This window comes from Diadema antillarum, unplaced genomic scaffold, assembly GCF_040938485.1.
Source record: "Diadema antillarum isolate AM-2024a unplaced genomic scaffold, OU_Dant_1.0 scf00000015, whole genome shotgun sequence".
Classification (NCBI taxonomy): domain Eukaryota; kingdom Metazoa; phylum Echinodermata; class Echinoidea; order Diadematoida; family Diadematidae; genus Diadema; species Diadema antillarum.
The window spans coordinates 3480242-3504652 of record NW_027270904.1 but is presented as its reverse complement, the minus strand read 5'-3'; the positions used below and the strand labels follow the sequence as shown (position 1 = coordinate 3504652).

The following is a 24411-nucleotide window of genomic DNA, read 5'->3' as shown; positions in this document are numbered from 1 at the left end:
GTCAGCAAAGACAAATGCGAGATAAAGGTAATAATACTAATGTGAACTACCTCTTACTTCTTCACAATATGTTTTGAATTAGCATTTTCAACCACACATAAGGCATTTTCACTCTATCTCACGCTGCGCAGCGTGGTACATTATCATTATCGTAGCTTATGTCTCAAAGATATTGGAGAAATCATGCCATGTTTGAAGAGAGCAAAGAATTTGATATACATTCTAATTATTTTTAGTTTCAGTAATAATTTTTGTATAAAACACCAACAGATGGTCACCAGGCAAGTGCGGAAGCGGCTGGCGGAGGCCGCCGGACTGCCCAGCAAGAAGGCTCGTAGTGATGTCGACCATCACAGCACACGTCCCGTACAACTGGAGAGCAGTGACCCCGAGACGACGGTCACAAGTAACCAAACCGCTGCGAGAGAGACTAGGCAAAGAGGAGTCAGGTCACAAAAAGGAAAAGCCGTATCTGAGGGAAAACAAAGGACCAGTAGGTCCAGAAACAGTGCAGCGAAAACAAAAAGAGGAAAAACGGCTGGATCAAAGACTCGAACAACCAGAGGTTCTGGGGACGAGATTGAAAGCGAGACGGAGAGTGGAGATGATTCAAAGGTAAACACAATGGTTGATAATTGTTCAAGTCTAGAAGAAATTATGGTTTTTGCAATATTCAGAGACACAATTTGCTACTCTTCGCTTGCTTGTTGTCTCGCCCACCGGAGGTGAAGGCGAGACTAAGGGATCCAAATGGCGTCCGTCCGTCGTCCGTCCGTCGTCCGTCGTCCGTCACAAATGTTAAAGTTTACCTGCAAGACTCTCTTATGATGCATAACTTGGCAACTATTACAGCAATGGCAGCCACACTTGGGTGATAGAAGCACTAGGGGTATCTCCATGTTATGGTGTTGTCGACGGTCATGTGATGATGTCAAAGGTCATTTGAGGTCATATATTAAAGAGTATGTGCAAGACTCTCTTTTCTATGTTAAAGTTTACCTGCAAGACTCTCTTTTGACAAATAACTTCTCATAAGATGCTTGGATTACAACCTAACCATGGAGCTACTAACAGTTAGTAGCTCCATGACCTAACTTGGGTCATAGATGCGCTGGGGGTACCTTCATGTTATGGTGCCGTTGGAGGTCACAGGATAAGGTCAAAGGTCATTTGAGGTCATACGTTAAAGTTTACTTGCAAGACTCTCTTATCACACGTAACTCGACACATGTTGCTACAATGGCAATCAAACTTGGATGATGGATGCACTTGGGGTACCTTCATGTTATGGTGCTGTAAGAGGTCACATGATAAGGTCAAAGGTCATTTGAGGTCATACGTTAAAGTTTACTTGCAAGACTCTCTTATCACACGTAACTCAGCACATGTTGCTACAATGGCAATCAAACTTGGGTGATGGTAGATGTCTCTTGGGAAGTTGAAGGTAACCACAAGGTCAAAGGTCACAGACAGGGGTCAACGAACTTTTAGGGCCCAATGTTAAGTTTTTAGGGCCCATTTCGTTTATGGCTCACAACTTTTGATCCCTTTGTCCATTTGTGACCAAACTTGGATGGAAGATGTCCCTTGGGAAGGTGAAGGTCGTCACAAGGTCAAACGTCACAGACAGGGGTCAACAAACATTTAGGGCCCAATGTTATGTTTTTAGGGCGCGTTTTGATTGTGGCTCATAACTTTTGATCCCTATGTCTGTTTGTGACCAAAGTTGGATATTTGATGTCCCTTGGAGATTTAAAGGTCATCACAAGGTCAAAGGTCACAGAAAGGGGTCAACAAATTTTTAGGGCCCAATGTTAAGTTTTTATGGCGCGTTTCGATTATGGCTTATTACTTTTGATCCCTTTGTCCGTTTGTGACCAAACTTGGATGGTAAATTTCCCTTGGGGTGTTGAAGGTCACCACAAGGTCAAAGGTCATAAGCAGGTCAATTAACTTCTGGGAGTTATAAATAATATTAATTCCTTGTACGCGAATGGGCGAGACACAATTTGGCACTTGCCTTGTATTTCATAGGAGTTTCTCTCCCACCTCCCCTGGTACGTATATAGTTCGAAGGTGTGCTTTTTACTGCCTTCAAAGGACACTTGCAATATTTAAGACTTGTGATGAATAATGGAATTGGAATGTGTTAACGATGTTAGGTTGGTCCTGTAACGAACCTCATTTTGCTCATAAAGTATGATGATATTAAGATGGAACGAGTTGGTGTGATTTATTAAGTTTAATTATCCCTGCAAGGAGTTGTTGCTGTTGCAACTGATGACAAGTCGCCCTTCATCCGCGTAAATAAACGAGGATTTTTTGTTGTTGACGTGTTTCAGTATAGCCGCTAGACATGATAGAAATAATCTTAGGCTTGCAGACTTTGGTGGGAATCAAACCCGCAACCTCGTGATTGCTATGGATAGGCAGGTGTCTTATCCATCCACTAGACTGATACCGTGCTTTTGCCCGACATTTAATTAGGTATGCCACGTATACGTATGCCCGGTACCCGTTTCTCCAAGGGATTAGAACCAGTGGCGGATCCAGAGGGGGGCGCAAGAGGCGCACGCTCCCCTTTAATCATTGTTAAAAACAAAATAAATAAAAAGAAAAAATGAAATGAAACCCGGAAATGGCACCAGAAATATCAGATGCGCCCCCTTTACAGAATTCCTGGATCCGCAACTGAGAACCACTGGCGTAGCCAGGGGGGGGCGATGGGGGCGGTCGCCCCCCCCCCCCTAAGATTTGGACCGGGGATTTGGGAGGCGGAAAAAAATGCGTGTATACTGTATGCATGCACATGAAGCGGGTCTCCTTTGCAACCTTTCATCAAATAAGATATTTTTTTTGAATATTTCACTCAAAGTGTGCACCAGATCGTTGAATTTCAATTCAAAATATGCAAAATCTCTCGTGCTTGGGAGGGGGTATCCCCCTCCCAAACCCTCCCCCTCTGTGCCTCTTTCCCTAGCTTAGTACACTTTTTAGATTTACAAAAAAAAATTATGAATAATTCTGAGTGCACAAGACTTATCACATACCTTCAAAAAACTCAAGGTTCCCTCATGTATAAGGGGAATTTCCCCTTTTAATCGACCCTTTCCTCCCTCAGTCCCCTCCCCCATCAGTTTTTTTTTTTTTGATTTCCCACATGTTGATTCCATCAATGCGTATACGAGATATCTCAATTTCAACCTTAAAAAGGCAAAAGCTCCATCGGAAGGGAAAGGTGGAGATAACACTCGCCCACGCCTTCTCCCTGCTCACCCGCCCCTCCTCCCCCCCCCCCCCCCCCTTCCGCCATGCATAGAAGTAGACTGTGGCTATACCCAGATCGCTTTATTTCAATTCTAAAAACGCAAAAGCTCCGCGAGCGGGAGGCGGAATTCCCCTTCCCCTAAGCTCTACCTCACTAGACTTTATACACTGACACACAGATGGTGCACATTCGGAATAAGAGCTAAATTCCGTGATTTTAACACTTCGATGAAAAAGTATTGCACCAAAAATTTGCACCAGATCGCTGAATTTCAGGTCTGAAAACGCAAAATCCCCTTTGTGTGGGAGGGGATATGCCCCTATCTACAACCTCGTGTGCATGCTTTTTCTGTTTGATTGCTGAACAGACAGCGTTCATGATATTCAGTGTAAGAATTAATACAAGAAGTGTATTTAAATATAGGCAAATTGTTCAATGATAATCTACATCAAAATATACTGCAACCATAAACAAGTGGGACTGTTTCAACTCGTTAAAACACGCAAAAACATGCATCAAGTTGCACCATTTGCAACATCAAAATGCAAAAAGTTCTCACCATGGGAGGGGGTACACCCCCTCCCACACCCTCCCCCTCCTCCTTCGCTCGCTCCGCTCGCTCGGGTTCAGTCGCGTTCATGATATTCAGTGAAAAGAATTAATACAAGAAGATTATTCAAATTGATACCATTTTATATGCAAATTGTTCAATAATAATCTACATCAAAATATACTGCTACCTTACACTAATGTTACTGTTTCACGTCGATAAAACGCGCAAAAACATGCATCAAACTGCATCATTTGCAACATCAAAATGCAAAAAGTTCTCACCGTGGGAGGGGGTACACCCCCTCCCACCCCCTCCCCTCTCCCTTCGCTCGCTCCGCTTGCTCGGGTTCAGTCGCGTTCATGATATTCAGTGAAAAGAATTAATACAAGAAGTGTATTTAAATCATACCATATTATAGGTAAATTGTTCAATGATAATCTACATCAAATTATACTGCTGCCTTACACTAATGTTACTGTTTCACGTCGATAAAACGCGAAAAAACATGCATCAAATTGCACCATTGCAACATCAAAATGCAAAAAGTTCTCACCGTGGGAGGGGGGACACCCCCTCCCACACCCTCCCCCTCCCCCTTCGCTCGCTCCGCTCGCTCGGGTTCAGTCGCGTTCATGATATTCAGTGAAAAGAATTAATACAAGAAGTGTATTTAAATCATACCATATTATAGGCAAATTGTTCAATGATAATCTACATCAAAATATACTGCAACCTTAAACAAGTGGGACTGTTTCAACTCGTTAAAACACGCAAAAACATGCATCAATTTGCACCATTTGCAACATCAAAATGCAAAAAGTTCTCACCATGGGAGGGGGTACACCCCCTCCCACACCCTCCCCCTCCTCCTTCGCTCGCTCCGCTCGCTCGGGTTCAGTCGCAAACATGATATTCAGTGAAAAGAATTAATACAAGAAGATTATTTTAATGATACCATTTTATAGGCAAATTGTTCAATAATAATCTACATCAAAATAAACTGCTACCTTACACTAATGTTACTGTTTCACGTCGATAAAACGCGCAAAAACATGCATCAAACTGCATCATTTGCAACATCAAAATGCAAAAAGTTCTCACCGTGGGAGGGGGGACACCCCCTCCCACACCCTCCCCCTCCCCCTTCGCTCGCTCCGCTCGCTCGGGTTCAGTCGCGTTCATGATATTCAGTGAAAAGAATTAATACAAGAAGTGTATTGAAATCATACCATATTATAGGCAAATTGTTCAATGATAATCTACATCAAAATATACTGCAACCTTAAACAAGTGGGACTGTTTCAACTCGTTAAAACACGCAAAAACATGCATCAAGTTGCACCATTTGCAACATCAAAATGCAAAAAGTTCTCACCATGGGAGGGGGTACACCCCCTCCCACACCCTCCCCCTCCTCCTTCGCTCGCTCCGCTCGCTCGGGTTCAGTCGCAATCATGATATTCAGTGAAAAGAATTAATACAAGAAGATTATTTTAATGATACCATTTTATAGGCAAATTGTTCAATAATAATCTACATCAAAATAAACTGCTACCTTACACTAATGTTACTGTTTCACGTCGATAAAACGCGCAAAAACATGCATCAAACTGCATCATTTGCAACGTCAAAATGCAAAAAGTTCTCACCGTGGGAGGGGGGACACCCCCTCCCACACCCTCCCCTGCCCCCTCGCTTGCTCCGCTTGCCCGGGTTCAGTCGCGTTCATGATATTCAGTGAAAAGAATTAATACAAGAAGTGTATTTGAATTATACCATTTTATAGGCAAATTGTTCAATAATAATCTACATCAAAATAAACTGCTACCTTAAACAAGTGGGACTGTTTCACGTCGATAAAACGCGCAAAAGCATGCATCAAATTGCACCATTTACAACATCAAAATGCAAAAAGTTCTCACCGTGGGAGGGGGGACACCCCCCTCCCACACCCTCCCCCCCTCGCTCGCTCCGCTCGCTCGGGCTCGGTCGCTTCGCTCCCTCGCAGACTAACCGCCCCCCCTAAGATGAAATCCTGGCTACGCCGTTGCTGAGAACCATCACTATCTATGAGAGAAACGACAAGATAGATGATTGCAATAACTGAATGACTATTGTAGAGACTTATTTTGAACCGAATTTATTTTCCCTGAGCTAAGTGAGCTCAGACAGATTTTATCTCTTCCCATACCATCCGCCATGTCATACCTCTTTCACAATGGTACACTCCACTCTCCTTCTATACCCACCAAGGCGCATCTCCATGTCCTACTAGTACCCGAGCCATTGTTAGAATTTCCATCCATTTCTCCTGATTAGTTTTCTCGGAAATGAATATTTATTTGTGCAACCTTCCTTGTAACTAATTTACATAAAGGAGTCATTAATAGTAATTCACCCTCTGTTGAGATCCTGTGTTGAGTCTCTTGAATATTCAGATCCAGTGTTGACTTATTTGTATATTATGAATATTCATTGAATGGCAAGTGCCTTGATAAGATATGCAATAAAATTGCTGGGAAGAACAGTTCGCCAGCAGATCCCATACAAGCAAGACCATGACCCCGTTTACAGTGCGGGGCCGGGCTCGGCCGCGGCTCGGCCGTGGCCGAGGCTGGCCTCAATTGCGCGGCCGAGCCCCGCAATTTTGTCCGTTTACACTGCTGGGCTCGGCCGCGCTTTTAATTCAAACCTTTCAATATTTTGTCGTAGTGGTGCTCTACTTGTAACAAACGCAATTTGGTATTGTCTGGTTTTCAGACCCTTTGCCAACTGAATTCCGTGGCGACAAAGTCGCCGCTCGGGCAAAGTCTTTGCCGAAGGAAAACATCCTTTGCAGGACAAAACCACCTTAAACTATACTAGTTTTCGACGTTGAGGGGGTTAATATCCTGAATAGCGAAAGATACAGGCAGAGGGTTTGGAAGCCAGACTAAACTTGGCCGCGCATTTGGCCCAGTTTGCGTTTACACTGAGAAAAGGCCGGGCTCGGCCGCGGCTCGGCCGCGGCCGAGACCACCTCCAGAGCGAGGCCAAATGCGAGGCCAATTTTGGCCTCGCATTTGGCCTTTTGCGCGTTTACACTGAAATGAAGGTAGACTCGGCCGCGGCCGAGCCGCGGCCGAGCCTCGCACTGTAAACGGGGTCCTAGTGTCAGCTGTGCCTTGACTACCACCAAGTTGTATACTGCCTCTAAGAATATGAGAGCGAACCCGGAGCCCTACACTATCAAAACACCTCTTCTACCTTTTTGAATCAACCACGTTCTGTCTTTCCCTACTCTTATACCTAATTGTTTCTCTATGAAGGTCAATATTGAACAATTGTTATTACCCACTTGAATTGCAACTGTTGAAATATTTGAAGTTCCCTCTACTCTTGTTTGTTCTTTTAAAAACGAAATTAGGCTGGTGCTTTAAGGAAACTCGTGGCAAGACTGGACACCAGAAGCAAGCAGAAGCAACTGGATGCGGCCAGAAACCTCAGAATACGCTACTGTCATGGTACCTCTTTTTTCACAAACTTCAATATTTTTATGATTTCATGTAATGGAACTTATTTTTGTACAATACTATTCCATATGTGCATGATGAGCTGAATAGTCTTTCTTTGCACTCCTTTTAACATCTACATGTTAACATAAAAAAAGCAGACATGTTTGCCTGTCTGTAGAAATCTCAAAAGTCTCTACATTAACCCTAACTTACCTGGGCTATTTAGCGAGCTTGAATTCCTGGGGGGGGGGGGGTGGCCTTATGCCCCCCCCCCCTTCAGATCTCGGCCGTTGATCGCGTGATCGCCCCAAAATTTTGCATGAACATAAAGCCGGATGTAATCTACAAGACCGTTAAGTTACATTTTCAAAAAATTTGCATTTTCTATTTGAAATTAATTAATTATGCAAATATATGCAAAAACCTAATTTTCGTCTGTAATTGGCTTATAAAAGCTTGTGGAATGCTGATTTTTGGTGTAAATATTCCTAGTGACATTCCAAACATTTGTGCTTAAAAGAACATTCAGTATCAAAATTAATTTCGTATGTTTTTTATTATTTTATCAGTTTCTTATGTATTTCTTTGTTTTTTCGAACTTTTGTTTTTGTTGTTTTTTTAGCAGAATTTGTGTTACACATTTTTTGAAGCATAATTATACTAGATTAAATTGATTTCAGCCATTAGAATTAAGAATATGAATCTTTGTACGAATTAATTATAAAAAAACACAATTTGTATTGACTGTGTACACAAAATCACGTTTTTGAGCAATATTGGGGTTGACGAAAATTTTTTGAAGAGGCGTGGCTTCGGAACGGTATGCCCGGGCGCGACAAATTTGTCTCAAAAGTTGCGCGAGACTTGAAAGTAAAAAGTCAGCGAGTGGCGCGGTCAAAAAAGTTTGCGCGCCGGAATGGTCGTGGAATTCGTCGAGGGGGGGGGGGGCATTATGCCCCCCCCCCCCTCCCCCCCCCCCCCCCCCCCCCGGGTAAGTAAGGGTTAAGTGATGACCCGGTAGAAACATTTCTCTGAAGAAAAAAAAAAAAGGTATAGATGTTCACCTTGTATGCAATGACTGGCGTGCACTCCTGTTATTGGGTCTTGGATATGTATACCGTCGATCCTCTCACAGCATGTCGTTTTCATATCATTTAATTTCTTTATTTGTCCAAAGTACGTCTAAAACATGGTGATATAATCAGTTCTCAGTTTGTAATTGACAGAGCGATTGGAAAACACGAAATCTGCATGAACATTACCTCTATTCATTCATCATTTTGATCATTTGATTAATTTCTATTACGTCAGTGGATATTTTAGTTTCACACGAACATTACCGATTGCAAACTCTTCCACCTAAATGCATAGACACGTAATTATAAATGAATACGATTAATGAGGAAAGGGCTGTCTTGCACGAATCAAGAATGATAAATTGTCAGAAATATTCATACTATGTATATGAATGTATTTTCTTTCTATTTCTCGAAGAGATAACATCAACTTATCACAGCACAGGGTTCTACAACAAAATAACAGAACAACTGATTAAGCTGGGAGTCGTCCCCAAATTGGTCGAGATATTCCGAAAGGAAGATATGACATCGCAACTTCGAGTAAGTAAAGTCTTCCCTGGCCATGGATTATAGTCATCTGAAATATAAGATTTCATACAACTTCGTTTTCACTTTTGAAGGGTTGTGATTTATGTTTCCTTTCGTACTATTAATCCTTTCTGTGCCAGTGAGTTAAAGCTATGGTCACAAAGGTTCATACGTACAATGCGTTCGTACGAATGTCACTGTTCGTACGAATTCTGGAGTTCGTAGAGATTGGTAGATGGGTCACAGATTCTTTACGGCCTTCTTACGAATTTTGTACGAACGCTGTTTAATTCGCAAGAACAACTTAAGACCTTTTAGAGAAACGAATTGATTTGAAGTTATACAATGGCCCTAGAATTCGTACGTTTTTAGTAAGAATGCCTTGAGTTATTCTTTCGTCAGACTTACGGCCATCTTACGATTTCTTTTTGTCATAAAATGGTCGTACGTGCAACTCACGGCACTCCTCAAGTCTTTCGCAAGAAGAATCTACAATATTTTTTGGTATATTTTTTCCAGTTGTTAAAAAGACGCTGCAGTGTCCTGTCGAAAATTCTGTGACAGTTGAAAGTTTTATACTTCAAGATGGCAGTATAGTGCCAAGGAGACTACAACTGCACCTGCATCTGCAAGTAACTTTCCCTCTATCACTCCTTCCTCGTTATCTCCCTCCTTTCTTTTCTTCCCCTTCCCCCTTTCCCCTTTGATTGCCTTCCCTTTTGGTCCCATATTTAAAAGAGATGCTTTCTGGTCGAACACCTAGAACAGAGTGAGGATTTGAACTTCGCGCGTTTGGCTTTATACCCCCTAAAACTCGGCAGTTGCACAAATTGTGTATACCTACGCCTTACGCGTCCCTTACAAACGCCTTACAAACTCGAAGACTTGTTCGTAATAACGCCGTACGAATCTCCGTTCGTAAGGCATTATTACGAAAGACGCAAGAGCCCTCTACGAACGACTTAAGGCGTTCTCACAATCATCGTAAGAATTTAAGGCTTCTAAAATTGTCTCTCGACCCTACAAAACCTTGCACAGTTCTTACGATGTTCGTACGACGTTTGTACGGCCGCCTTACGAAGAGAGGGTTTCGTACGAAGTTAAAAAAAAATCTTGGACAAGACCATCGACCAGGCTACGAACTTACGAACGGTCTACGAACAGTCTACGGACGCTGGTTTCGTACGGCCTTCTTAAGAAGATCTTACGAAATTGTCTAAAAATCGTTCGTATAATTCCTCTCTTAAAAAAATCGAGTGAAAATATTCACTCTTAAAAGAGTGAATACAAAAAAGTGTGAAATTCGAGTGAAATTGGAGTGAATTTTGAGTGAAAATGTTCATTTTCACTCATTTTGGAGTGACGTCAGGGATCATGTCACTCCAAAATCTTCGAGTGATCCCTGACGTCACTCCAAAATGAGTGAAAATGAACATTTTCACTCAAAATTCACTCCAATTTCACTCGAATTTCACACTTTTTTGTATTCACTCTTTTAAGAGTGAATATTTTCACTCGATTTTTTTTTTAGAGAGGCTACGGCGTTCGTAGCAGTTCGTAAAGGCATTGGTGACCGATTATGATATGCACAGGTTTGCACACAAGCCTATGAATAGATAATTGAGCTGGCACTCAGTGGGTTTCTGGTATAGTCATCATCATCATCATCGTCATTGTCGTCAACGAGTGATATTCCATTATGCATTTAATGATTTGAAATCGATATTGATAAGGTCAATCCCTTTTGAAACGCAAATTTCCTTGCATCTTATCATGGGCGAACAAGTCCTATCCTATGTTACGAAGTGTTGAAAGGAGTGAAGCATTTTGCATAATATGTCTGAAATGCACGAAAACTTGAAATCTCAAAGATTATTTGCGAACAATTTGTCATGTACATGTCTATGTTATCATTTTATACTATTTTACATTATATGAAATTACGCGAGGGAAAAGTTATGATTTTCGTCGATGTATGAAGACTCTGTCTACTTTTTTTTGCAATCTTTTCCTTTCAAAATTGACTACTAAATGCATGTTTATTATCATTTCAATGTTGTGATTTTGTTTTTCTCTTATTATGTTTAACCGTCTGTTAGTATGAGGCTTGCTGGATTCTCAATAATATTGCTGGAAGTATCTCGAGTCATACAAGAGAAATCTTCCAGGCCAACATCATGCCTGATTTGGTTGCCATGGCAAGCATAGAGGAAGATGATCCCGCAAGAGAGATTGTAAGTAACAAGACGAATTAGGGAACTCCCATTTCTGTCTCTTCGAATGCATTGTGCGAACATTGCGCCAGAAATGTTAACTATTTTGATCAATGGACATGTTTGTTTGTTTTTTTGTTAATTCTATCCTGTTTATGGAAAAATATATTTTGTGGTATATTTTATACTCCTCTGGTGTTACAAAGAATTGAAAAAAAAATAATATAGATAGGAGTGTAAAACAGCAACATCAACCGTCATTTTGAGGACGCGATTTTGAATAATATGGCTATAAATCGTATGAAATATTTTTGGAATTGTCGAAATTGATGGAATTGTTCTGTCGTTTAAAGTGTTTTAAAATCAAATCGTTCTTGTTATGAGCATCCTTTCTCAGTCCAATGTTTGAAAGTAAAGAGGTCATTCATTCCGAAATTTTTTTGAAATCAAAAATTTCCACAGACATTTCTGACTCTGAATGAAATTAGCAAAAGTGACAATTTGAATCGGTACAATTTTCCTTGGATTATTTGACATTCAAATATGAATTGCAAAATTGCTTCAGTTTTTTTTTTCAACCGAAATTCATGTAACGAAGTAATGTGATGTTTTATCATAGACAATCAATTATACACATTATTATAGACTGCTGCGATAATAACATTTCTACGTGGTTTTTTTTCTCAATAAAAAGATGTAATACCTGCAGAGGCTGCCCTTGGAAAATTGGGTTGTAGCTATCTTTTTATTGGTACCATCATAATTGTTATCATTAATGATACTATTTCTATTTTCGTCAACGTCATCGCAAATCTCATCAAATTTACTTTCAGGCATGAAGAATCAATAAATCCATAATAATATCGCTGTTTTTTTCAGGCGCTAGCCACTCTAGGAAATCTATCTGGAGACTGTGGGACCTACAGAGATGCCGTTTTGGATTCAGGTATCGTTCCTCCGCTGATCAAGTAAGTGTCTATGTTAATGTTCGAGATGCCTGACAAGCAGGATTTTTTTTTTTTTTTTTTTTTTACGGTTTCCTTCCGACAGCATTAACATGCGAAACGGGTTACCATAGAAACAATGACGACAATCATGTGTCAATCACACAAACAAGGAGGTGAAAACAATCAGGGGGTGGAGTTTATCTTTCAGCATGACAACATTTCGACATCATTCTCCAATGAATCAATTGATGAGTTTTTATCCTAGGTACAGTCATGTAATTTACATCAGACGCTAGTGTTGTCAACCTGCTGACATTATATGCAATAATTATGTTCTTGCAGTGATGGAATTAGCAGTTTGTCATCACGCTCACGCACAATCATGACATAAGCTTGCTAAGAAGTTTCTGTAACAACGATTTATATGTGATGAAACTAAGCCAAACTGGCCTTTTTTTAATTTAAATCTTAACTTAAATCACACGTAATTCATATAGATTCAATAAGTAGGCCTATAGTGTTTTTATTTTGTTCCTCCCTTTGTCAAGTAAACATGTACACAATCTGAATGAATCCATTTACAGCTGAAGGTACGTGTTGTACAATGTACACGTTTGACGCAATACATAATATAGAGTAATAAGTAATTTTGACAATTATGGCATTGACATGTTTCCAGTGGTGATGTTATGATGGATCAACGCCTATATTTACGTACACAGAGGTCTTATACCATGTTAAAACTGTATCGTTTTCGAAGCCGTGTAGCCTTTAGAGAACTAATCACTACGATCTCCTCATATATAGATGTATGTGTGTATACATATATTATGTGTGTGTATGTTTGTGCATGTAAATATATATCATTCATCAGATATTATGTATTATATATAATATCTGTCACCATTTATATAACTGTCTATATTATATTTAGACATACACAATGACATAATTATCATAATTATGTATATTTGATCACACAGTATCTTGAGAACATCAGTGAGAAACGGTACCTTAAATGACGCAACCGATCTAGTTGGAAATTTGGCGAGGGATCATGGGTCCACAGTCGATATACAGAAGGTATGAACAATAATTTGATATTCTGCTCTCTAACCTGTGCCGCCGAACCCTCCCCACCCCCCTCAACATATCGAAAGAGAAACCGAAAGAGTTCTCTACACTGTCCTGGTTGCCGTTTGAAAGACTTCGTAAAAGAGAAATACCACTTGTCCTGTGAAGAGCGGTTACTTACTATGAATTATATCATTGTGTCCATTACTTTATTTTCATTATGTCACCATTCATTAAAATGCAATGCCTCTGTCAAAGTGTCTGTCCCTGGATAAATGCAATGTTTTAATTCAAGCTCTTCAGTCTCCAAAGAGTATAGATCAGAACTTGTGGCGTTAACTTATAATACGAAGTGCCGCTATCATATGTGTTGTCAAATAGAGAATAACACAGCGAAATTTCGTATGAGGTTATGTAATTTGTTGTGCAGATACGGAAGTTAGAGGATCGGGAAACGCTTGTGTCAGATTGCCCCCCCCCCCCCCCCCCACCCCTCATAATGATCAAGCTTTATAGATTTCTCGTGACTCTTTTTCTATGTAATGATAATATTTACTTACGTTGTGTACATGTAGTATTTCAGGGGCGGATCCAGGAATTCCGTAAAGGGGAGGCGCCCTTACAAAATCAAAGGGGGCGCTTTAAAAAAAAATAATGATAAAAAGGGAGCGCGCGCCCGGTGCGACTCCCTCTAGATCCGCCATTGTATTTGTATTAGCACTAAATAGTTGATAGCAAACAATTTTCTCTGCTGGTTCTTCATTGTCCAGGTAACTCCACTTCTGGAACCACTGAAGAGACACCTGAATAAGGACGGCTGGATGTCCCCCGCTAATTATTCGGCCTGTTGGGCCGTACAGCGCATTGCAAAGCAGACCTGTTCCAGCCACGTTGAAGATTTTTCCGAGAGAGGAGAGAACAGCATTTGCCAACTGCTCGTAAAGTTGTGCAGGTAAAAATAATGAGCAAGGCTAAAAATTAAGCTGCGGAATTGGACCCTCGGGACACTATATACTCGAGCGATTGTTAGCAGCCGGTTGGTCAGACATAGGTATAACGAGAAGACAAGCTATATTATAGGTGTTACAGGATTAATTGTGTACAGGAATAACGTAATATATTTTTGTATAAACATACAGTATTCAATATATATATATATATACATATATACATATATATATATATATATATATATATATATATATAATGTGTTGGACTTTGAATGTTTTCACAAGAAGAAGAAAGAGTCTCGAGTATGCTATTTGTAGTTCCAACAATGTTTTTATAAAAACTTTGTTGGAACTACAATGGTGTACTCGAGACTCCTTATTCTTCTTATATATATATATATATTTATAGACTGCGAGAAGGGGTCTCGACCATTTACAGCACCAGTGTAGCTCCTTCATTATTTATATTCAGTGCGAAAAGAAGAGCAATCGTGGACGTAGCTAGGGTCAAACTCCCCTCAGACCAAAGAAGACGCCACCATTTAAAACAGACGTAGTATGGGGTGATGATAATGATGATGATGATGATGATATTTACATGCTGATATCATTAATCCGAGATAAAATTGCTTAGTTGGATATTACGAAAAAAGAAAAATCGTAAACGAGAAAAGTCAGATCCGTTTTATTGAACTTTATTGAACAGAAACGTGGAATCCAATAAAGTGATGTAGAATCGGGGGAAATTTCTATGAATGAAAATATTCAGAGTTTGATAACTGCAAAGTAGGAACTGGAAGTGGGACAAGAGGAATCCAGAAAGGATTCTGAGAGGGAGGGGAGTAATTTTCTCAGCCCATTCTGCTGCCTCACATATCAAACCGGGCATTCACGCGTACCGAGATTACTTAATTTGAAACACCATTTAAATTGTAATCAACCAAATTAACTAAAATCGTGTTTCAAGCCGTGTCAATGGAAACTGGAACCGCGGAGAGTGATTTGAAACTTAATTTCAAATGACGGTCGGGAGATATTTTTGAACCACCTTTCTCCAGAACTAAGCAGCGAAACTAGCGTGTGAACATAACTTAACTACAATCGTGTTTTGGGGCGGAGATTACGGTGACTTTCCAATCACTCTGTGAATGAACAATGATTTGAATCGTAATTGCAATCGTGTTTGTAATCGTGTTTGAAATTAAGCAAACTCGGTACAAGTAAAAAGGTCCAAAGATTTATGATATTCGGCCAGTCTAAATAAGAGACAGGTGACTGATTGATCACATTCTGTTGATCTCTCTGTTTCAAACCGTCAATGAAAGTCATGGGGATGTTTTAACATTCTGGGTTGGCGTAGGACCAACTGATGGACAATAGGTATGTGGGAGATGATGCAGAGCTTTTGTACAGATAGAGGCCTATACATTTGCGGTGACATTGACGTAGATAAAAGTGACGAATATTATTATGAACCAAAATGTTTGTCTAGTTTTAACATATTTCACTCAAAAGAAAAAAAAAGATGATTCTTAATTGCTCATTGTATATTCATCGGCAGTCATGTTCATTCATATTCTATTGCAGTGACCATTCACGTGCCGTTCTTGCTGCAGCTGTAGCGGCTCTTGGAAGCATAGTCTCTGGCAATTCTGACAGAACACAGGTATACGTTTCAGGTGTAAACAAAATCGCAGCGAAATTCACAATTCTACTTTCTGAGCTGTGTATCATGAATGTAGGCCTACTCCTTTTGGTTGATTACACATTGTTGGCTAAAATGAAAGATAAAAGGGCAATCTTATGGTCTCGCATTTAGCAGACTATGCTTTAAATATGTATTATTCAGAGGACTGAAGCTCTATATGATTTGAAGTAAGGTACGCTATCCCATTTTCAGTTCTTTCACAAGATGCATACTATAGTATCATGTGCTGCTAACTGATTAGAATATCATAAAAACTATACTGACATGATTCTCATTTATGCTCCTTAGCGGTCTCTTCTTTTTTTTAATCGTCCCTTTATTTGCATGTCGATGGGTCACCTTATTAACGACATGACAATAATGAATTTCTTCTTGAGCTAAACTAAAATGCTGGATTGCATTGATTTCTGTCCATTAAGAGCTATTTACATGCTTATCGTCAGATCTATAATTTAAAATTACATAATGTGGTCAAGTCATGATTTGTACTTTTTATTCATTTCGACAAAGGCGGTAATCGACGCAGGAGCTTTGGAAAAGTTCGGTCACATACTCGACAATAATGTGAATGAATTGATACTAGAGAAGACGTTGTTTGCTCTTTCTAATATAACAGCCGGGACTAAAGATCAACTGCAGGTACGTCAGCAGTGTTTAGTGTACGTTACGTAATACGATTCCGTGAGTCAAAGTGCTTCATATGGTATACACGTATATTATATCTTGGTATATTTATCTAATCTATATCATATATATATATATATATATATATATATATATATATGATATATATATATATATAATAATAATAAATAGCATATACAATAATATATTTATTTACATAGGCTGCATAACAAACCACGTATTTAGTATATTAGCAGGTATATACATAATTATGGACAGAGAGAGGAGAGAGAGAGAAAGAGTCTGAGAGAGAGAGAGAGAGAGTGTGTGTGTGTGTGTGTGTGTGTTGTGTGTGATAGACAATTACTTATGAATACAGGGCATTGGTATTCCTAATTCTGCCTTCATGATCATGGGAAGACTCGAGAATGACCGCATTTAGTGTTTGATCACGTCTTTGCCTGGTCGTAAACAAAGGTTATTCCATATTCAGAAATTTTCCGTGACTTTTCTATTTCACCTGCATACTACTATCACCAGGCCACGATCAAGAGCGAGATTATTCCGAAAGTTCTCGGAGTTCTACACGGGTTGGGATCCAAGGCGAAGAGGGAAGCTGTTCTTGTCCTTCAAAACTTCCTGTGGAATGGAGACGCCTCGCATGTTAGGTATAGGTTCCTGACTCTTATATAGTCAGGGAGGTGGTTACCTCCCTGATATTATAGTCAATACCATGCTGATTATATACGGACAGTAATTGACATTGATTTTTCTCTGCGCCTGTTGCCAACATTATATTCCAACCACCAGCGGTTGAAAGAGAAAATTGATAAATCATCCATACATATACTGCCGATGCACAAAACAAAATTATTCTGTTTTATTTAGTTTCGAAATCATTTTCTCTGCTAAAGGGTGAATTTACTCCTTTCATGAGCCAACACAAACATATTTTTCTAGCATGAAAAGTCAAGATTCCCTATGAGGTACAATGTATTGAACGTAATCGCCTGTGATACCTGTTTCAATTACTGTGGACAACATTGTACACAATTACAATACTTTGTTCTAATGACCGTGTTACATGTATGAAAAAAAAAATGCAGAAATAAAATCAATCAAAACTGCATGTGTAGCTTTTCAATTCAACATAGTGTTTATGATCTTATGATGGTCAACAAAAAACAGATGTTTTAGGTGCAGTGGCGGATCCAGCAGAGGGGGCGCGACCGGCGCACACCCCAACCCCTTATTTTTCGTTAAAAACAAAAGAAATAAAAAGGGAAAAAATGCAACCCGGAAGTGGCACCAGAAATATGTTAGTTGCGCCCTCCCCCCCCCCCTTTACAGAATTCCTGGATCCGCCCCTGAGGTGTGAGTGTATATGTGTGTGCGTGTTTGTCCTCGCGTGTTAGCCTGCAAAATGTGGTTATATTCATTTTTGTCTCCTAACGATGCTCATTTTCCTTTTCAAGATACCTGATCGACATCGGAGCGATTGCTGCTATCGGTAATCTTCTGAGTCCGGGAGACACATCGATCTTGACGGACGCTCTACAGTGTATTCGCGTCATCATCAATCATCACCCGTCTTTCCGGAAAGACGTTTTGGACGCCGGAGGTACGTAAATCTGGCGATACAAATCCGCCTATACAATGCAAAGTGCGTTCTTTCACTCGTTTTTTTTTCTTTTTGCTTTTGCTTTGATATATAACCTTTCGAGTCCATCTTGAATGTGATGCTGCAGTACTCTCTAAAAAATTTCGAGTGAATAATTCACTCCTCGGAAGGAGTGAATAAAATTTCACTCAATTAAGAGTGACTTTCACTCGTTGTCGAGTGAATTTCACTCTTGTAACGAGTGCAATTTGTGTGAAACCCATTCGCCGACTGAATTCCGAGTGAAAATTAAGCCGAGTGAATTCCGAGTGAATACATAATTAAACGCATTTGGCTAGGCCAATAGAAATTGAGAATTCCCCTGTCATGTGTTTACTCTAAGCCAATCACCAGCCGCAATTTCCCCTGGCTTGGGCGCGGCGCGAGCAGGTTTACATGAACAGCGACGCGTAGCCTGTGCGTGGACTGTGTGCAATTGCGTGCTGTGTGCTAGCTGTGCGTGTATTATGCATAGGATCACAAATTTACGTGCGTGTAAGTGCAATCGTGAGAATCTGAGCCTGGATGTCGCGATGGACGTGAGAAAATGTCTGTCTTCAAATTGAGTGGGGCGGAGATATTATGCACATTTTTGAAGGTAAGCAAACCATAGATCGATCTAATTATAACTTGTTGAATGTTTTTCAGCATTACGGGCTAGTCTAACGTTATACCTCTCCGTAAACCACCATAAGTAAGTTACCTTTAGGGTTCTATACGAATAACCCCGGGGCGCCCGTGGCACAGTTAGCTATATGGGGCTGGTCATACCATAGAACACCTTACGAACAGCTAGAATCCGAGGCCGAAACTCAACTGAATGGTACACACTAGGTGTTGGGATCTAATAATACGTTGAGTCTTTAGACTTTAGTTTAATTGTACACGTTGGGATCTATAGGGCTTGAACTATTAAAAAACAAAAAACAAAAAAATGAGTGATGAATGAAACGTTGGTCGTTAGCCATTGAATTGACATTCGTAAGCATAATATCATCACATAACTAAACCCAGCCCAGTCGCTGTACGTAGGTACGTCTTATGTACAGCGACTGGGCTGTGTAATCATCACACAGAGATTACTGTGGTCGAGTGTAGAGATCGAACTTTAACTGTTACTAAGCTGTGCTAATTAAAGCAATAGATTAGAAGCGCCTAGCGCCAGACACGTACTCTACATTGCTATTGTTGAGTTGACAGCCAAATCACTGACACTGGTCTGTGTTGCCAGATGAGATGGTGATCTCGATCAGTACGCGGTACGGTAATAAAGAATGGTGAAATTTGGTGATTTATGATTATTGTTCATTATATACACTGTATGTAGTAAAAAGGACTTTTATTTGCCGCTACATTCGAGCATCCAAACAGCTGGGAGAATACCACGTACACTAGCTCCCATGTCATGTGTCGTGATCATCTACTACTGTATGGATAGGTAAGAAGTATGATGCGTGTACTGTGCGTGTTAACTGTTGGTCCACTGTGACATCACACTTCTACTGTAGCTGAAGGTCAGCGTGCTCACACATCATGGAGATCGATCCCCCTTGTAGCAGACGATGACTGGTACTATTTTCAACATTGTTTTTTTTTTAATGAAAGTTACAGGTGACCTTAGGTACCGGTATTGAAATTTGGCAGAGATCGTCTTTGGGTCTTTAATTCTAACATTAAATATGCTGATGTAGCTAAAAAAGTAATTAGGCCTACTATACACTTTTGTATTGGTGCTCACTTAGTATTTGTGTGGACAAAACAACTGCATAATTATTGTCTTGTGGAAATGAGTTCTAAATCCATTTCTGAACCTTGTGTTTTCATACTTTCCTCCAGATAAAGACGTAGACATGACAGCTCTTTGGGAGTGATGGTGATTTAAAGGAACTCGGTGTAGGGGTCATCATTTGGAGAACAAAGACAGATATTGATAGCTGTACAGTCTCTGTCACACAAAGAGGGTGCAGATCACCAGATTGCAAAGTATCAGATGTGGTCAACGACTAGCCATTGAATTCAGGTTGACGAATGCTGGAAACACCGGGCCAACATCAGCGAAGGAGCCTCTGAGATATGGACTTCCATTGCATTTACCCTGCTGTAAGCTATTCTGTTGTTTTCAAGTATGATTAATGAAGGGAGACTAGATTGAAATTGATTTATATTTATTTTACATTCTGGAGTCTTAGTAATTACATAAGAGGCTACATTAAGAGACTGAATGCTTGGTTGGTTTTATTTTATTTGAAGAAATGATTTTCAAGATACTTCATGGAGCAGTTTTGGAGCTGTCCTTCCCTCTGAAAATGAATGTCTTGACAGGTTAATACTTGTATTTAAGAAAAATGTGTACCATGTAGGCCTACCAGGTACTTGCCGTATTGACAGAAATGAAAACCATGTTATGGTCAGTCTTGAGTTGTAGTAGAGCTGTTGCTTATGTCAAATATGTATGTTAAATGATGTTGCTCTTCAAGTTTATAATGTAAACTGGAGGAACCTACTATCCTCATGCCATTTGTATTATTCATAAAACCATTATATTTTACATATTTGCCCAGGAATTCAACGCACACATCACTTCAAGGGGGAAGAGATACTTCAAAAGCTGAGGGAAGGAGTTCTGACTGTTCCGAGGAGACATCTGCACACCCAGATCATTGCAGCATATTTGTTGTTGAAAATGGAAGCAGAAAACTGTACAGCGTAAGTTCAATTATTTAAAATATTATTATTATTCATATATTATGTTATCATAATTATTGAAAATTGGTCTGGAATACCAGTTTCCCATTGTCATGTCTTGTACTACATTTCCATCCAATATATAACCATGTAATTTGCCTGTTTATTATTTTTTTTTTGTCTTCTCAAGTATAGAGAAAAGCAGACTAAAATTTGCCCCCCCCCCCAAAAAAAAAAAAAAAAAAAAAGAAAAAAAGAAAGAAAGAAAGTAGAAGGGACCGGTAAGTATAACATTGTTAATGAAGTGATGGTTATAGATTTAAAAATAAAGACTGGTATACTTGTATGAGACATATAAACAGAGTGTACGTACAAGACTCCATGCTGACTTATTTTCTTGGTAACCCCATCGGGCCACATGTATATTGATTTGATAATAGTCCTAATACTTATGATTTAATCATCACAATGATTAATAAAAAAGTGGGAGTTGATGTGCCATGAAGTTCAATGGATAATCACATCTTGTATAAATTTTTCTACTAACTGTGCACATTCACACTTAACCTATCTGCATGAAATTTTCAAGTAGCAATAAATGTACTTGAAACAGTGGTACTGAATAGCAATAGAAATTAATGCCAAGAAAAAAAAAAAAATAAAAATAGTTCAGCCCCTTAAAAGATTAAAATGAGGGCCAAATTTGTGATGTTATATATTGCGTCCTGGAATATGATGAACATTCTTCTTGCTTTCTTTTTAAATTCAGATACCAAGTAGTGAGCAAAGGATGTTGGAGCCAAGGCTGTTGCAATGCAGTACCCCACTTTGTGAGACACCACACAAGGTGCAAAAGGACATGTAAGTTTATACTCGTAAGTTTATGTGATCTACAACTTTTTTTAGCCCTCTTTAGCAGAAAGCTTAAGTGACATACCTTGTAACATGGTATCTTATTCATCTAGCTTGCAAAAACTTCAACATTTTCAACTTTTCTCAAGAGCTAGTGGACAGAATTAAGCAACCAAACGAGGAGTTGATCATCCTTGTTTAGTTAGGGGGCAAGGACCCAAAGTTTTTCAGGTTATGGGCATGACCCCCCCCCCCCCCCCCCAAAAAAAAAAAAAAAAAAAAATCTTAATCAACTCATTGTGCAAATATACAGGCAATGTGGGGACTTTTTATAATCTTTGATGTACCTTCTCATAGATGTCTAATAAAGTTGTGTGCAGATTGGCCTGATTCCATGACTTAGGTTCGATAAACGTTAACTTCAACATAACGTAATGTAACTGAAGTCCCAACATGCCAGTTGCGCCGTTCATTTATAATAAACCTATTCTCGTTTTCTTCCATAAGAATGCCACTACATGTATTTCTACTGCTATCAGATCTTCATCAGTTATAGTCAACTCTGTGCCAAGGTCAAATTTGTTGAGACTCAAGAAAAAGCTTTGACTTACAATGCATTCTTATATTTCAGGAGTATACCTGTACGGCAAGGATCATGGATTCATTGAGTATCGTTTGAAGACCTTGAGGAGCTATGACACCACTCATCACCTCAGGCAGAGAGAGAGAGTAGTTGCAGCTCCCACCAAGCCCCTGACCAAGCACCATTCCATCGTTAGATTAGAAGCCCAATGAGAAGAGACAGCTACCATCGGTATATAGGTCTAAATACCCTTGATTTTTCCTCTTTTGAGATACAGTATATGCTCCTCTGACGTTGGAACTTTCATTCTTGTTGAAGAGTCAGCCTCATCAGGCTCAGCAGTAGTTTAGCATGAAGCTGTTACCAGGATGTACTGCAGCACTTCAACATTAAAAGTAGAACAGGGCTCGCCGATGAAAAGAGTTTGTTGCATAGAATGTGTGATTGTTAAAGGACAAGTTCACCTTCATAAACATAAGGATTGAGAAAATGCAACAATATTAGTAGAACACATCAGTGAAAGTTTGAGGAAAATTGGACAATCGATGCAAAAGTTATGAATTTTTTAAATTTTTGTGTTGGAACCGCTGGATGAGGAGAGTACTACAGCTTGTGAGTCATATGCGTACAACAGTATAAAGAAAATATAAAAGAAAATTCAACATATTTTCACTTTTTTCGCATAATAAAAGAGCAATTGACTTGCCTCTTTCTAAAGGCAGGGGGAATAATATTACCCATAACATTTATCGGTAACGAGTCAGGGGAATGTGTACTTTTTTCAAAAGATGGAATTTTGTGAAATTCTCTTTATATTTTCCTTATATTGTTGTACGCATGTGACATCTAAGTTATTCATACACTGCAGTAGTCTTCTCATCCAGCGGGTACTGCAAAAAAAAACTTTAAAAATTCATAACTTTTGAACGGATTGTCTGATTTTCCTCAAACTTTCAATGATGTGTTCTACTGATATTGCTACATTCTCTCAATCCTTATGTTTATGAAGGTGAACTTGTCCTTTAATGCTTTAAATTGTTGATTGTTGTATATACTAGTAACTGAAAATAGTTTTGACTTATATAGTCAAGAAAAAATCTCCTCTTCATGGCAACATGTTAATCAATACATTCATCTGTAAGGTGTTCCAAGCATATGAAAGAATGTTTGGCCACACACAGCTTGGCATTCCGCATGATACGAATCTGGCTGCGCTCATGATTAAGCACCCCCTTCTCTCCAGGCATTTCTGACTTGCTTTAATAAAACCTTTTTATGGTCTAATATTCAAGAGAGAAAACTGTTGACAGACACTTGTATGTATTGTATTTCTTTCCCTCATTTTGTTTGTTTGTTTGTTTGTTTTTTTTTTGGGGGGGCGGGGAATGCTACAAATAGCAGCTAAATAGTAGAATCTTCCAATGGTCATCCATGCTCTTGGGATGAAGATCATGTCTCCATGTTGTGATTAAGTTACCACATACATTTGTCACCCCTTTGATTAGCAGTGATGCAGTACAATATGCATGTGCTCAAATTTATTGCATCCATCTTCTTTGGAGTAGAGGGAAAAATCTTTAAAAAAAAATAAAACAAAATTGATGGGAATCATTGATCCCTAGGGTTACGGGACCCAGAGTTATTTTGTACATTTTCACCTTTATGTAATTGATGTACTGTACTTTGAAAAACTTGTGGGTAGAAGCTCAATTGGTTCAACTTCTTTTTCCACGAAACATCTGCAGCCCATCATTGATAAATCCACGGCATTAGAGTAGATGGAGCCAAATAGATTAGTTCACTAATGTGCCAAGTCAAACTTATGGATAATTCTTCCCTTGACCTCATAACAAATTATTAAGACCTGCAACTGACAATCATGTTTTGTTATAGAGTGTTAGCAGTGATGTCACAATTGCCGACCATAAGGCTGCGTTCACATAGAAGTATACTATTTGGGTATTCGGGGCTCGTTTTCGAGGGCACGCGAATAGCTTGAATCGAATGATAGGATTTCCTAACACCGGTTCACATAAGAGGGCACTATTTGAATGTACCGAATAGCATAGAATAGTGTAGCAAAGTGGGAATCGAGCTTGTTCGATTTTCCTGCAGCGTATACCATCTCACGTTTATGAAATAATGACAATTTTGGTCTGGATTTGCCCTTTAGCAAAAATAAGCATGTAGACT

At 39.4% G+C, this 24411-nt stretch overlaps 1 protein-coding gene across 1 annotated transcript; it reads left to right on the top strand.

Annotated features, from left to right (window-relative positions):
* The first annotated feature begins 270 nt into the window (after positions 1-270).
* On the top strand, positions 271-18067 carry LOC139724603 (uncharacterized). Its single transcript, XM_071635740.1, has 11 exons — positions 271-615; positions 7228-7324; positions 8810-8934; positions 11022-11156; positions 12015-12103; positions 13066-13165; positions 13927-14108; positions 15694-15772; positions 16325-16453; positions 16979-17106; positions 17914-18067. The coding sequence occupies exons 1-11, from the start codon at positions 271-273 to the stop codon at positions 18065-18067; spliced, it is 1563 nt and encodes a 520-aa protein (XP_071491841.1).
* Positions 18068-24411: the final 6344 nt, after the last annotated feature.